General features: G+C 37.6%; 1 protein-coding gene across 2 annotated transcripts in view; it reads left to right on the top strand.

The window, feature by feature from the left end:
- Window positions 1-13,607, top strand: part of pitpnc1a (phosphatidylinositol transfer protein cytoplasmic 1a) — a 124,745-nt gene extending 111,138 nt beyond the window's left edge. For both annotated transcript variants that reach the window (XM_079833328.1, XM_079833327.1), the window contains 3 exons: window positions 8,847-9,002; window positions 9,417-9,480; window positions 12,240-13,607. In XM_079833328.1, the coding sequence (XP_079689454.1) occupies window positions 8,847-9,002; window positions 9,417-9,480; window positions 12,240-12,553 (534 nt within the window). In that variant the 3' untranslated portion in view covers window positions 12,554-13,607. The remainder of the gene's footprint in view (window positions 1-8,846; window positions 9,003-9,416; window positions 9,481-12,239) is intronic.
- Window positions 13,608-17,385: the final 3,778 nt, after the last annotated feature.

Genomic DNA, 17,385 nt, shown 5'->3' with positions numbered 1-17,385 from the left:
TTTACATAACTCCATTATAATAAATGTTATTTTTACCTGTGCCTTCCCTGTTAGACATATACAGAAATGTAATAGTTATCAAACACCTTTCTTAACTGCATAAATAATAAATGAAATATAGATTAATCATCATTAAAGCTACAATTTTCTCTGTTCCCGTTGTTCTTTGATGAACATTAATGACAGGCATCATCAGTGCTCCTGTCTCTTTAAGAACAGCCACTGACGAACATGACGCGGATCTCACGCATCTCATTGCCTCACAACTCTTTAAGTTAATTTAAGATGTTATTTAACTAATTTAAGACTCCTAATATGAGAATACTCAAATTTCTCTGTGTTGTTGTTATTGTTTGTTCATGAGCAAAAGAGAACTCGATGCGAGCAGGAGACTGACGCGAGTCTGTCTGTGCGTCGAGTGTGTGTCCCTCGATAGCTGACATGAGACGCAGCCACACAGACAGGACATTGACATACAGCGCATTCTCTTGTGTCTTGTCGCGCTTAAAGCATTTACATGTATAAGAGCGTGATCATATAATGTACCGCTCGGCAAAAATGGATATAAAAACGGACACTGGAAATTATCGCGGCCGGAAAAATTATCAAGCTCATTTTTTTAATTGTGCAATTAATTGATTTATTGACTATCGCGACAGGCCTACATATAACTTTCAACACACTCTAATGTGTCTAATATGATAAAACAGCGCTGTGTTACCCCACATACACATGATCGGAGGAAGCAGAAGTGTCGTCTGTGGCATAATAAAAGCTCTGCGAAATCCAGGCGTCATCCAGCTACGCCTTTGTTTTGAATAAGCGACCTATAGCGGCGAAAAAATTACATACTGTGGCTTTAAGTAAACAATTTGAATGGAATATGACGAAAAGTGCACTAACAGTGGTTTAAAAAGAAGAAATGTTTTGCAAAAAGGGATTCAAATAATCTAATCATAGCATGTTGAACGCTTTGGCTGAAAGAGCTAAACACCAGTAAACTGAACCGCATCTGGTTATGACATGGTGTTGTTATACTGACAGTTTGTGTAATGCACCCCAATGCATTGCAAGGTATAATAGTCATAGATGTCTGAGTATTAGTGTGACTAAAGGTGTATTTCAAGGGAATAAGAAATGCCACCCACCATGCTTCTCCCAGCAGGCCTCTTTACTGCTGAACAGCCTTTTTTTGTGGATCTCAGACAATGACTGCAAAGATCCCACTCTGGGGAAGGTCCAACTGGCAGTTTTTTGCCCTTGAAGGACACTGCGGGAAGGGTACACTATTTGTTAGGTCGTGCCAAACAAAAGCAAGCAACTGAATCTGTATAGAAAGGTCCCTTTCCCTCCCCTGTAAGCCCAAAGTATCCTTTGTTTTTTTAGGCTGTGGCAACTCTTACCCGGCCCATTGTTTCACAGTTGAAAACGAAATGGAAAATAACAACAAACTACTGAAAACAGCAACAACAATAGACACCCACGTTGGCTTTAAAGAGATGCCCATAATGCCGAGTTCACGATTCATGATTTTAGCCCCAATTTTCACTCGTAGACAGATTTGACGAAATCGGGATTGTGAAACGTAGTTTGCGGACCAGAGATTATTCCTAGTGTATGCAAAGCGTAACCCCCTGTCGCCGATCCATCGTGCAGTGTGAACACAGCAGTGATCCGACGAGTTTGAAACAGAACAATGTTGACTCGGCTTAACAGTGTAAACTATATAAAGACATTTTCTATGAAGACCATGCTTATAATGAATCATAGCCCCATTTAAACATGTTTTTTTGCAGACCACAGACCATTTTTCCCGTCGTTAAACTAGCAGAAGTGGATTCGGACATGCCCTAAGTGCACCTGCACTGTGTGCTTTAGACCATGTGATCATTAAAATATGGTCCCTATACTGCATTATAAGAACAGTTATAGTTACGTTTGTTTATATTATTTGTATAATTACTTATAAGTCAGGCATTTGCTTTTTCAGTGCACATGCTCATAATCCATTATACACTGATTTATAAGTATTAATTAGTATGTCAAATGTTTCCATGAATGTATTTCTAAAGATGCAACCTGCATTGCTATAATGTTATTATATTATAGTTGCAATGACTTTTTAGTAATTCAGTTTTATTTGTCAAATAAGTGAATATATTGTTATTAATAGCTGTGTTGTTACAGTTACCAACCTCTATAAATGCATCATTGATGGATTTGAGTAAAGTGGAAACATGCTATTTTTCTAAATCAAATGTTACGAAATCATGAACATGTGATCATTATACATTTTAAGTTGTTTACTTGTTAATGTAACTAATGAACAATAATTCCTGGAATAAAATAATGGGGGGAAAAACAAACAGAAATCATTAACAAAACACTGCAACCAAACTATTTTCAAGAGCAATACTATGCATATGGCTGAGGAGATATAAATTTGAACAAATCATAATTAACATTCATGCGCTCCAATGCAAACATTAGCTAACATTAGTTATGCTAACACAAATAAAATTTACTCATGGCTGTTTTTCAAATATACATAACAGATTTTCAATAAAATATCCAAGTCTCCCAGTCATTGACTTTCACTAAAATTGTTATTTAAAAATTATTATATTAAAATATAATTTATCTCTAAAACCTTATTTTCATGCTGTGTTTGAGAAAGTGTATCAGTAAGTGTATATTAAGATGTTTTAGCCTACTCATAAATGTTCAAACTTTGGATTAAATATTGATTAAACATTTTTTGTGTGTTGCTATTTATTCATGTCTTTCACATGGGGAAAAAAATATTTCCGAAAAACATGGGTGATGACTAAAAATAATAATTTCATGACTCTAGACATTACTATGTGAAGACAGTGGCATAATAAGTTTTTTTTTTTTAGCAGTAGCATGTGCATGGGTAAATTTTACCCGCCCCTGGCATAGTGTTAAAGACATAATTGATAACTAGTCAGTGTATAATGTATTATGAACATTATTAAGCACATTATACAAATAATATAAATGTAACTATAACTGTTCTTATAATTCAGTATAGGTCTTTATAAATATATTTATAGAATAGTTATAAATAAGTATAGCTGGAGCTATAATTCATTATAAGCATCGACTTCATAGAACGTGTTACCAGACATTTGTATTGGTCATAACGTCTGGAGAGAAATAGTACAGCCACTGGACAAAAATGTAACTTTCTAGTGCTATCAAATGGAGTGTACTTTAAAACTAAGGTATTCTTTCTTTGGGCTTAAAGGTCCCATGGCATGACATTTTTTCATTTTATGAGGTATTTCAACATTAATATGAGTTCCCCTAGCCTGAATATTGTCCCCAAGTGGATAGAAATGTTGATCGGTGTAAACCGAGTTCTGGCTGTCTTTCTCTGCCTTTGAGAAAATGACAGGCCAGACGAGCCAATCCTGAAGTCTCCTGGTTTGACGTCCAAGCAGGAACGGTTACCTCCCTTTCCTCCGCCCAGAGAATCTGGCACGCCCATGCAAACGCTCGAGAGATCATGGGTTGTGAACGAGTGAACGCTGGCAGTTTCTCAGTGTTTGGATGTACAAATGAAAACAGAAGTCTTTTTTCAGTTCCTTCTGATCTGTGATCAGTGATTTCTTATGTGTAGCTAATTATTTATTATTCGTGCACACGCAGCGGCTTCTCTCTCTCCCGACAGAACGGTGTTTTCGTGTTTTCTATCTTGTGAGTCAGTGTTTTTGTACGTCCTCGTCGCGTCTATCTGTTCTAAAATGTGCATACAGTCATGAGTTTCTGCTCAACATCGGCAGAGTCAGATCTTTAGAGATAAACCTCACACACGCCGAGGCTCGGGCTGCACTGACCGGTCGGCCTTCAACATCCCCGACCCCCAGTACTGCATCTGGCCCACAGCGGAGGCACCAAACGCGGCGTGAGATTAAGCAGAAGGGGGGTAAGCGTGAGCGTATCCGGGCTAGGCTAGCCAGCTTTCGTCACAATAAACTGGATTACATTCGATTACTGCTGTTGTGTCTTTGTTTGCGCTGTGTAGCGTCACTGACGCTTTTCATATGATTGGAAAATATCTAATAAATAATGCTATAATCAACACTTACTCGTAACTCGTTCATCTCGACAGCTGTAATGGTAACTTACATTGCATGTGTTACAAAGTTGGTAGAATAATGATGAAGACGGACTCGGTGTGACTGGGACTCGTGTTTATTCAGAACTCTCAGATACAAACACAATAAACTCGCGCTGACAGCTCTCTCATAACTCTATAAATACTATAAATAACTTTGTTAGCAATTGCTCCGTCTCTGGTATATTAGTGATGTCCGGTTCGCAAACTAATGATTCTTTTGAACCGGCTCTTTTTAGTGAACCGAATCAGTTCACCAAATCGGACTGAATCGTTCTAAAGGGTTCGCGTCTCGAGTCAGCGCTGATCCATAATTAACTAAAGTTACTAACTTTCTGACATGAGTGACAGCCCCTCCGACTAGAGATAAACTAATAACCTGAAGTATATTCTAGTAACGACAACAGTTCACTGAACTGAGACGTACTGATGTGAAGTGAACTCCGGTCCATCCGTCTCTCTGGCAGCAGCTCGTGCCTCGTAGACCTCGTTAAACCACGCCCCCTCCACTCATTTCAAATGCAAAGATGTCAGCCAATCACAACAGTGGCCGTTTTTACTGAAGTCTCACAGCAGACATGCCCCTTGAAACAAGGCATTCAGCCACAGGGCAAACATCAGTATTGAAAAAAATGCCTTTTATTTCTAAATGATGACATTTTTTGATGTAAAAATCATACTAACAATATAAGTACACCTCAGGAAACATTAGAAAATAATAGAAAAAGGCCATGCCATGGGACCTTTAAGTGTATTAGTAATGGTCAATTGAAGGAATTATTTTTACCATTTATGCTGGGACAAAAACGTTTTTTAATGTTTTTTTCCCCCCTCACATTAGTCACATGGCATTTACAGCTCAGGTTGTTGTGTCAAAAACAATTGTGTACCATGAGGAAAGATGGAAGAATTTCAAATCTGCAATTAACAAGAACAAAAAGATGTCTGCAGATTTAATAGACCTCTTTGATTATTGTCATTCTGTTTGTGTGAGATGATTTTGTGCTCTTGGCAGGATTGGTTCTTGGCCAGGATTATCAGCAGCTCGGTTTTTTAATAAGTTCAGTTATACAGGCAGAAATGCTTGCCAGAAATGCAACAATGATGATAATTGGTTGTCAGAGGGTGAAAAGAGAATTAATTGAGCATCATCTGCATAAGAATGATGGGGAAAAGCTCTGAGAGATGATAATTTTGCATAATGATTTGGGGAAAAGGGAGAGTATAAATGGGCCAGGTACTGAACCCTGTGGAACACCGGTGGGTAGTGGGTATGTAGAGTTCTTACTTCTTACTCTGCCCTCTAGACTGAGTAGAGTAAAGGAATGTTCACTTCTAAATGGAATTCACTTTCTAAAGGGGCTTTTACACCGGAGGAAACTTTTCATAGTTCCTAATAGTTCAGAATTTTGGCATGTTTGCACTGCAGTAACTGGGAACGATTTTAGTTCTAGGAACTCCTTTTGGGGAACTAAATGATCTTCAAAGTAGGGTGAAACCCAAAGAGCTGGCAAAGGTTGGCAAAGAGCGATGATGTATTTTGTGGGCGGAGCCTACGTGGTGGCAGAAAATGACAGTTCTGCAGCCACGAAATAAAATAATACCAAAAGTTAATTTAGAGTTCATATCGCACAATTATGACCTTTTTTCTCGCAAAACTGAGTTTATATCTCAATTCTTTGAAGGATAAACTGAATTGTGAGAGATACTCGTGTTTCTGTATTTTTTCCTCAGAATTGTGATATAAACTCTCAATTGTGAATTATAAAGTCCGAACTAGGATATATAAACATGCAAATGCAAGAAAAAGAGTCAAGAATTGTGAGATAAAAATGTTATAGGCTATGTTTAAAAGTTATCTGTGTAAAATGTTAGAGGTTTAAATATTATTTCATGCTGAAACTGCTATGTATGTATTTCCCCTATAAACTGCATATGTGAATATTATAGACTTGCTGTTTACATAAAATGTAATGCTTTAATATTAGATTAATCATTGCAGGTTTCATCAGTCCAGTCTGTGACTTGCAAAATAAACGTCTGTGTTTAGCTTCAAAGGGTCTTCAACGACGGAATTCTATAAAAATATTTGTATTCTGATTCTGTCATACAAAGGGACGACAAAATTTTATAATTCTGCCACCACTATGTGTGCGCAGCTGCAAGTGACGTAACTGTGATGTCTGCTCCAAATTGGTCAGTGACGTAAGTGTACGCCAGAGCATGTGAGCGGAGTGGAGTGGTAATATTTCCTCCAGAGCGTAGAGTGCCTTTCTGAAGGTCCCGCTCCGCTCACTCAACTCAGAATTCCCTTTGTCAATGTCAATGTCAGCTTTATTTGTATAGCACTATTCAAACAACACATGTTGATCAATGTGCTTTACAACATCGAGGTATAAAAAAAATGTAAAAATTTAATTCAATATTAATAGTAACAATACACACATTAACAATAATAAATAAATAAAATTCAACAAGAGGGATACGCCATAGAAAACAAGTGTGTACACAAGTGTGTACACAAAACGTGTATGGAATCAGCATCCCTGACATACATGGGTAAGCTATTCCAAAGTCTAGGCGCTACTGCCACAAATGCACGAACCCCTATCCGGCTTGACTTGGTCCTTGGAATTTTAAGTACATTTTGAGTTGTTGATCTCAGTGTTCTTCCCGTTTGATGTTAAATTAACAAATCTGATATATAAGGTGGTGCAAGGCCGTGCAGAGATTTATATACTAGTAAAAGTAACTTCAAATCAATCCTGTACTGTACTGGAAGCCAATGTAGGGAGACCAGGGACGGAGTGATGTGTTCATGTTTTTTAATATTCATTAATAATCTCGCAGCAGCATTTTGAACCTTCTGCAGCCGTAAGATAGAGGCTTGACTAATTCCTTTATATAAAGCATTACAGTAGTCCTGTCTTGATGATATGAGAGATTGAATTGCGATTCCGAGACTTAAATGTCAGACAAGATTTCATCTTGGCCTGATTTCTCGGATGAAAAAAGCTAGACTTTACAACATGATTTATCTGTGTGTTCAACTTTAGAGCACTCAATAAAAACGCCCAAGTTTTTAACACATTCTTTGACACGTTCATTGACAGTGGGCCAAAATTAAACTCTAGCTCCTCTGGGGCCGAACACTACAACCTCCATCTTGTTTTTGTAAAGATATTAGAAATTAGAAGCCAGCCATGCTTTAATATCAGACATGCTGGTTCGAAAATATGTGAAATTAGTAGGGATGCCCCTGACTAAAGTTTTTTTTTCTACTGGACTAGTAGGCCTATAGTTAATTTAAGCCATTAGTTGATGACTAAGTACACATTTATATTAGGCTAATTTAATTACTTAAATATATACATACTGGATAGAATTCTAAACAAGCGTTTACGTAATACATTAGCCTATTCCGCACTCAAGCGCACACATAAAGCTTGCCACAAAGAACAGCAAAAGTAATAATTATGAATGTGTCAAAAATAGCTAGGAGACTATTTAATTGTTTATAAATAAACTAGGTCATTACCGGCTGCAAAGATGAAGTTGACGATGCTGACTCGCCATCTCCGCAGTAGTGGACGCACCAAGAGAGAAATGCATATGTCATACAGATACTATTTATTTGTTTTGTTTAAAAGTAGACTTTTCAAGCATTCTATTGACATATTTCTTGAGTTTCGGTTCATTTATTAGATGCGCTCTAGTCCATGATTAGATTGTCTGCTATATTTGCTAATTATTTATAAAAATCTAGGCAATTGGTTGATGAAACATTGATCAAAATTAAGATAGAATTTATACTCACTTTAAAGAAAGGCTTTCTACAAAACAAAACTTAAAGTGGTCAAAATATTGTCTTCCAACATATTGTGCATCTTATAATGTGTCCTATACTCATGCTGTTCAGCTGTCATATTCAACTGATGAAATTATATAAACATATGAATCAATTTTTTTTTTTAAATGCCAACAAGTATAGTGCAATACAGGGAATCTAATTTCATGTCGGAGCGGATTGGCCGAACACATGCTAAACGCTGGCACTCGCCATTTTTTAAAAGTCGTGTACACACACAGTTTATAACCTATATATTTACTCCAGAAACTAACTCTACTAACATGGAAAACAGTCATAGATGGACCTCTCAACCTTTACGCCAAGGAGAAAATCCAACGCGTCTTTGAGGGGACCAAGCGAAACATGATTATGCATTTCTGCTAAGCTAGCTAGCGACATTGGACATCAAACATACGGCAAACGCTAATACTTTTTCATAAACTGTCTACTTTGGTGCAAATGGGGTTTCATTTTGTGCATGTGTACAAAGATGCAGTATTTTTGCGGGTGTTATATACAATAATGCTTGGTATAAATAAAATAATTGAAATACAGCATTTACAAATACAGGAAAAAAGTGAAGGACATCTTTACAGTAAAAATAGTTATAAACATATTTGATCAGAGTTGGACTTTAGAGTGATTTAACTGTATCCAATTGTCAGAGCCTTGGTTTATTGTTTTGCATTGGTTCATATAATTTCCCAATATGGTCCCACCTTTTCTTTCCATCATCTCCTGTCATCTTTCCATTCTACTGTGAATGATGAGTCTAAAAAAGGTTCAAATGTTACATTCTAGTTTACTCTATATAAAATTAACTTCCATTTTCAATTTGTATTTCCACTTCAGGACCCACGACACTTTAAATCCGAGAAGACAGCCCGGGGTTCGCTGCAGGAGGGATGGAGAGACACGCAGGACCCCATCATGTGCTCCTATAAGCTAGTGACAGTGAAGTTCGAGGTGTGGGGACTTCAGACACGCGTGGAGCAATTTGTGCACAAGGTCACTTCCACACTTCCACATGCATATCCCAGACGAGCCCCCTAAAATCCCAACCTTGATTTTCAACTATAGATAGATCTGTCTATCTAACTGTGCTTACTATGTTATTGCAAGGACAAGTTCCTGGATCATCATCTTTTTTTTTTTTGTTCTGGAACAACATTCCTGTCAACCAATCATATTTTAGGGTTAGGATTAGTCAGCTGGAGCTGGGGCTTCAACAACATCCCTGCTAACCTTTCACTTATTTCTGATGTTGAGGCTAGGTTAGGGTTATTGTTAGAATTGGGGTTAGGGAATATTAGGAGTATGTTTTTTGACAGAAATAATTCTCCAGGTCCAACTAGAGATCTAGAAACATGTCCTACTTAGCAAAATCACAATCATCATATATTTTAACCTGTCTTTCTCTAGGTGGTGAGGGATGTGCTGTTGCTGGGTCATAGACAGGCTTTCGCCTGGGTTGACGAGTGGATTGGTAAGTTTGGCATTGAATCATCTAATCAGACTTGCTGTTTATTCATCTCTTTACCTTTATATGGTGGTTTCTTTAGTGTTGACTCTGTCCCAAGTCAGACAGAGTCATGACGGACAAACCTCACGGATAATGACGGATGTCGTGATCCATAGCACATAACCGTGTTTAGTCTTGCATGAGTCATTGCAAGAACAAACGGACAGAAAAGAGATGTTTCAGCGGAGACATTCAGCATTTTAAAGCTGCTCTTCATGTTCCCATCGAGGACCTTGACCGAACTGAGTAGATGCCACTTCTTGAACAAACGGTTCAGTCATGAACACTAAAAGTGTTCGGATTATGAGACATAGAAAGTAGTGCCGTTCTGTCTTCAACAAAGGAGAGTGAGGGAGGCAGTGTTGCTGTTGTCCTCTTTCAAGCTTATTGCATTCTCAGTGAGCACCTATAGTTGCAGTGAGTGTGAGGGAGGTCACTTCTGGTAGTTAGTTGGTTGAATTAGAGAAGGGGTGTCCAATCCTGCTCTTGGAGGGCCACCTGAACCAGATCAATCAAGGATCACTTCTTGGCTGTGTCCGAAATCACCCTCTATTCAGTCATTCACTATTCCCTACATTACTCCACTAATATAGTCCACTTGAGGGAGTGAATGAAAACGAGTGAGTGAATTTGGACACTGAGTGCACCAGAAGCGCTGCCGCTTTTGCATAGTTTGCAAACTGGCAGCTCCCATAGTAAGATGAAAAGATTCCTCTTGAACTCTGTCATGGAAACTAGCATGTATAAACCTTAATTAAACAATGTAATAATCAATTAAAAAGGAATTTATTCCTGTATGATAATACAGCATAATATCATACAGGTATACATTCCTTTATACATTGTTTAACTACGGTTTATTCATGCTAGTTTCCACATTGGATCAGCAGTTTGGAAAACGGATGGATTGATTCAACTGCGGGCGCCACCTTCTGGTCAGACACGGGAAGTCATTCGGCACAACTCTTACAGTGCATTGTGGGTATTCTCTAGCCGCTGAGCGTGCATTGGTTGTATACTCGTTACTGCGGTGCATTGTGGGATTTGAATGAGTGCATTTCATGGCGTCCACTATGGTTTCAGACACCACCTCAAATAGCGTCGTATTTAGAAACTGCAACTTTATCTATATAGCACAATTAAAACAACACAAGTTGACCAATGTGCTTTCCTAGAGACTTTGTGTAACTTCCGAGTCGAAGATCTCAGTTATATAGGGGGCGATTTCAGACATAGCCCTAGTCAGGTTGGAGCTAAACTCTGTAGGAAGCCGGCACTCCAGATGAAGGACCGGACACCCTTGACTTAAAGGATTTGTTGACTAATTGTCTGAAAGGAAGAATATTATAAATAGTAGGCAAACAACAGCCTGTAGAAACAAATAAAGGTGACATGAAATGTTACTGTAGCTTGTTAATGGAAACCTTGTGAACATCAGATGGAATATGAATTTATATTCGATTTGTTTAGTCCAGGGCTGTCATACTGTAGTACTGCAGAGTTTAGCTTCAACCCTATTTAAACACACCTGATCCAGCTAATTAAGTTCTTCAGGGTTACTTGAAAATTAAAGGAGCTGAGTTAGGGTGTGTTCACACTTGGCAGGTTTGGTTTGATTAAAACGAACTCTGGTGTGATTGCTCTGTTAGTGCGGTTCATTTGAACAAGTGTGAACGCTGCCGTCTGAACCCTGGTGTGCACCAAACAAGAGGAGCGAGATGGGAAAAGATGGATCTCAGTCCACTTCCAAACAAATTCTGGTGCGGTTAAGGCCCGTTCACACCAAGGACGATAACTATAAAGATAACAATAAAGATATAGTTCTAAAAATCATTCTCAATATTAATGAATAGCAGAGTTAACACCACAGCTATAACGATAATGACACAGAGAAATTATATAGTTGGAAATTCTTTCAGAATGATTTTCTTTCCAGTTAATGAACGATAAAAACTTTGACAGCCAATCAGAATCCATCCTGCTGTAACAAACTCAAGCATTTAAAGCAGCAGACAAGTACACACTTAGAATGAACAGAACGATATTGTCCACTTGTGTGAACTCTAATGTAGTTAGTTATCGTTCTTGATGTGAACAGGCCTTTAGACTGAAATATGAACGCAACCCGGAGCAAAGACGTGTACAACGAACCAAAAACAGGACATGATGTCACAAGATGTGACCCTAAAAAGGACAGAATGCTCACACACACACACCTGTTTTTTCTCGTCATGGTCGTGATGTTGCCCATCACAGTTCGGTACAGGTGTCAGAACCGCGTCTCCTCGCAGCAGATCTTGGTGACGGAGGGATTCCTGATGCTCTTTTGACTCCTTTACACGTTTTATAAGCACTTTGCAAGTTCTCTGCTGGTCAAAATACAATCATATGTAGCTCCGCATATACAGTGTGCACATTTAGCCCAGAGCACAGCTTTGTTTTGGATGTTCGGTAAGTTCCATCATGAAATAAATGTAATAAAAGCCGAACAGTAAGGTTGTGAACATATCCCTATGCCTTTAGGTTGAGTATCTTTAGGTTCGGTGTTAAAATGCCAATCGGACCAGGACAAAACAAACCAAGTGAATCAAACTACACACCCTTTGACACACCTTGTTTATTCCAATATAAATTCAATTTGATTGAGGAGTTTGTCTCCATGTTTCAGATCTCCACTATATACCCCACTAATAGAAATTGTACTTTTGCTTGGCTGTTTAAAGACATGACGATGGAGGAAGTGAGAGAATACGAACGAGCCACTCAGGAAGCCACCAATAAGAAGCTGGGCACTTTCCCCCCAGCTATTTCCATCAGCCAGACGCCCCTGCCGGCCTGCGCTCGCAGCGGGCCATCCAGCGCTCCCTCTACACCCCTCTCCACTGAAGCTCCAGACTTCCTATCTGTGCCCAAGGACAGACCAAGGAAGAAGTCAGCTCCGGAGACCCTGACTCTTCCCGACCCAGCACGAAGAGACTCTGCCTTCCGCCTTCCCAGTCTCTTTTCCTGGGGTTCCAGCTCCCCGCAACCTCAGTAAACCACAATTCTGGCCTTAGTTTCTGAAAACGCACCCCTGTAATGTGTTTGTTTGACACAACGTGAATCAATCTCTCTTTAAATGCAGAGAGATACTTAAGGTTTCCAAAACACACACGCACAGAGTGGCTTTTTAACCAGTGCGACCTCATATTTTACACTGGGAGTTAATTTACAATAGGCCAAAAAGTGCATTCTGACTTAGGAAAACATTACAGATCACTGTTAAAATATCTCAGGAGTTGTCCCATTGATAGACAGAGCTGAATCTTTTACTTTTTTTTCCAGTTTCCTTCCTGCTGAGCCATTTTTTTCCCTACATATATTGAATATGGAGAGGATTTGTAGCCACTGTTGTTTTTGCTGTAGTGGTGTATTTAATGGTATATTCTGCTCATTTAATATTTCAGTTGTGATATTATGTTAACGTGAATTTTTTTCCTCAATCTTCAGAATTTCTCACTAAAACTAACGTGTTTGACATGTACTGTACATATCTCATTTATAAGAATGTAGGGGTCAATTTGATTGTGGTTTCACTATGCTCTTGTCTTTAACTTTGATCTGTCCCATTCCCATGGACTCAGAAAACCAACTGATACCAACTTTACTGACCTAGCCCTTTTGCTTGGTCCACTGTTAGACAATACAAACTGGAAGTCGTCTGTACATACTGTAGTTTCTCTTCATAATATATGTGTTAGGTTGAGGAGCATCAGCCATGTAACTGAGTATCCTGTTCTACATTATATGTTCTTGGTTTGGATTTCTGTGATGCATTATCCATGAATATGAATGAAAACAGAGAATGCTTGATTATTAGATTGTTGTATAATCTTTGAGCTGTAAGGAATGTTTGCTGCTGCTGCTGCTGCTGCTGGGCAATGTATACTTTGTAAATTGACAAGCTCTTGTACTCTTGCTGGTTCCCGCATATCTGTTCTTTTAAACTTAAACACTCTTTTCTAAAGGATTCAGAAATGCACATGCCAAATCTTGGGAAATCATGCTTTTGATGTCAACTGCCATTGTGAAATTAAAGCATTTGCTACAGTATCTGTTTCTACTTCATTCCAGCTTCACCGATCCTGTCACATGTCTTTGCTGTGTGTGGATTTTTTTTTTTTTTTTTTAACCAGAAATGCTTAGTGTGAACTGAATGGATGCAATGGCTTTTACCAAAGACTTAATATACACAAAGACGGAGCGCTCATTTTACTTAAGAAAGTGCAATATGGCGGAATAAATCCCGTCTTAGGTGGAATATGAAAGCGAACGGGTAGTCAAAGCCGTAGGATAGGAGTAATGTGGGAATATTTCTTTGTATATTGACCCTATTGCTGCGGAGTTCTGAATACATTGGAGCTTTTTTTCAGAAGTGGAAGATGTTGGTAAAAATCATACATTTACACACAAACTGACCAGCAAATGCAACTTTCAGATGCCATTTTTCCCCCCAGCTTAACTGTCACAAAATGGTAAGCACAGGATTGTGGGATATCAAAGGCAGCGAAGGATACAAATATGCTGCCTTCAAAAATCCATCAGATGAAGGTATCTCAGGAGATGCGGACATGCCTTGATGCCTTCCTAACTTGAAATGTGTCCTCCAAAGGCAGCAATTTCCAGTTTCGGACACAGCCAATTACAGTAGACCAGCCGAGAAGTACTGAAAGCTCGATTCCCCAAAAATCAAACTGTGACAATATATGTAAACCGGTACAAATATTGAACTTTTAATATCAATACTTTTCACACATTACAAAGAATAAAATATATTGTTTTTTAACCACTATTTTTAAGACTGTCCCTCCCTGACACCCGTGGGACACTTGCCATTACATTTACAACAATAATATCTTAGTCTAAACTTAAAATAATCTTGACAAACTAACATTTGAAAGCTTTCAGACTCTAGTTGTCATATTTGGTGACTGCTTTTCAAAAGAAATGACAACAATAGAAAAATAGCAATAGATTCTTCATTTGTTGCAAGAAAAAGTATGTGAACCACTTGCAGAATCTGACAATGCATAATTTTAACAAAATAAAAGAGATCATACAAAATGCTTTATTTTTTATTTAGTGCTGTCCTAATATTTTTACATATAGTCCCACAAGACAAAGAAAAAGCTGATTTTATTCAAATGACCCGTTCAAAAGTTTATGTAGCATTGTTTCTTAACATTGTGCCGTTCCCTGGATGAGTGTGTCCACGAGTGTGTGTGTGTGTGTGTGTGTGTGTGTGTGTGTGTGTGTGTGTGTGTGTGTGTGTGTGTGTGTTTTGTGATGGTTGTTCATGAGTCTCTTGTTTGTCCTGAACAGTTAAACTGCCCAACATTCTTCAGAAAAATCCCAATTCTTCACTTTTCCAGCATCTTTTGCACATTTGAACCCTTAGACTGTATGATCATCTTTGAGATCCATCTTTTCACACTGAGGACAATTGAGGAACTCAAACACAACTATTAGAAAAGTTTCAAACATTCACTGATGCTCCAGAAGGAAACACGATGCATTAAGAGCCAGAGGTGAACACTTTTGAACAGGATGGAGATGTCCAAATTGTTCTTTTGTTTAAATACAAAAAAAATATTTAGTACTTCTCTTCAGAAGCAACAGAAGACACTTGCATGTTTCCCGAAAGACAAATGTACAATTACAATTAAAAAAGTACAATTTACCTCGATCTTCAAATTCAAAAAGTTCCCCATACCCTATTTTTTTTTTGTCTTGTGGGATCAATATGTAAAAATTTTTTAAGTAAAATATCTTATTCAGCATGCATTTTGTGTGATCTCTCTTATTTCGCTAAAATTATTCACATTTTCACAGATTCTGCAAGCGGTTCACATACTTTTTCTTGCAACTGTATAACACACGCTCTGATTCTTTCCATATGTTTTATATGCATTTTAGAGATTGAATTCAAATCAGATATTAACATTACTGCCCAGGCTACTTCTGAATAGGATGTCTCTACTTCATAAATATTTTGAAAAACACTGAAATATATGGTTCAGATCACTCAAACCATATATGAAATGGAGAGTCCTTATAACTGGATGTCATCTAGTGGAAAAGTTTGGTATTGTGGCTAAACATTTTTGACTGAATGTTCTTTCTTTATTTTTTTTAGATATCAAACTAAAATTTGGCACTGAACATGTTCAGATATTTAGAGTTGAACATGTTTTGTAAAATATATATTTTAAATGTTTATTACAAATTTATTTTTTACTTCTACAATAATCTGTGACGTGTTCCCTTTAAAAAGATACCAAACTTAAGTCTGTGATCTGAAGGACTCAAGATTTAAACATTTAAGTTGTAAAAGCTATTTTCAAGTCTATGCTCAAAAAGTATGACAGACAACTTTTTATTTTCAAAAAGGTTTATTTGTATTTAAGATGGATTGAAAAAAGAAATGATAGCAAATATTTGTATCATATGTGGCTAACAAAATAATTTTTGTATTGAAATAGGTGGAGGAAAGCTTCATAGGGTAGTAAAAAACTAAAATAACAAAATACAACCAATAAATGTTATTATTTTGCGTCTGTACGGTCTGTACACTCTAAAAAATAAAAGGTTCTATATGGCACCAAAAATAGTTCTTGGCTCGTAATCATAGGGGAACCTTTTTTAGTGCTATATAGCACCATTTCTGGTGCTTCAGAGGTTCTTCACCGGTTCTTTAGAGGTTCTTCACCGGTTCTTTGACTAAGGTGCTATATAGCACCTCTGAAGAACCGCTGAAGAACCACTGAAGCACCAAAATTGGTGCTATATAGCACTAAAAAAGGTTCCCCTATGATTACGAGCCTTTTTTTTTAGAGTGTACGGTTGCTTTAGAACATTCAAATCGACCCATTGTTCATGACCCTAAATAAGAAAAAGTCACAAAATGTCAAGAAAAACCTAGGTTAACTGATAATTTCAACAACTCAAAAATCAAAACAGGTCAAATTGACCCGCAACAGTACATAAGGGATAAAACCAGACATAAAAGAGTGATATTACGGAGGTAAAAGAAGGCAGACTTAGTGAGTGAGGAAATGTGAGGAACGAAGGAAAGAGAAGAATCAAAGATTATACCCAGGTTTTTAACAGTGGACCAAGGCAGCAAGTGAACATTTTGTCCTCAAAGTTGATGTGTAAGCAGGAAAAATGGGCAAGCGTAAGGATTTGAGCAAGTTTGACAAGGGCTAGACGACTGGGTCAGAGCATCTCCACCACACACCACTCCGCCTGCACAGAGTCCTGACCTCAACCTGATAGAACACCTTTGGTATGAATTAGAGTGGAGACTGCAGAGCCAGGCCTTCTCGTCCAACATCAGTGCCTGACCTCACAAATGTGCTTCTAGATGAATGGTCAAAAATTCCCATAAACACACTCCTAAACCTTGTGGAAAGCCTTCCCAGAAGAGTTGAAGCTGTTATAGCTGCAAAAGGTGGGCCAAAAAAATGGGATGTCATGAAAGTTTGTGTGCATGTAAAGGTAGGCGTCCCAAAACTTTTGGCAATATAGTGTATCCATACATATATATATATATATATATAAATATAAATATAAATATATATATATATATATATATATATATATATATATATATATATATATATATATATATATATATATATATATATATATATATATATATATATATATACAATTATTGTCCTTAATGGTGCAACACAGGCCCATTTCTGATTTACCAACTTTTTAAAAGAAAATATAGAATTTTTATGAGAAAAAATTTACATTTTCATAAAAATAGTCTAGTTTTAAACTCTAAAAGCAACTAATTTGTGAGTGGAATGGTATTGT

This window comes from Gobio gobio (assembly GCF_949357685.1).
Source record: "Gobio gobio genome assembly, chromosome: 1".
Classification (NCBI taxonomy): Eukaryota; Metazoa; Chordata; class Actinopteri; order Cypriniformes; family Gobionidae; genus Gobio; species Gobio gobio.
The sequence above is the reverse complement of the archived record's forward strand: the minus strand, read 5'-3'. Positions and strand labels throughout refer to the sequence as shown.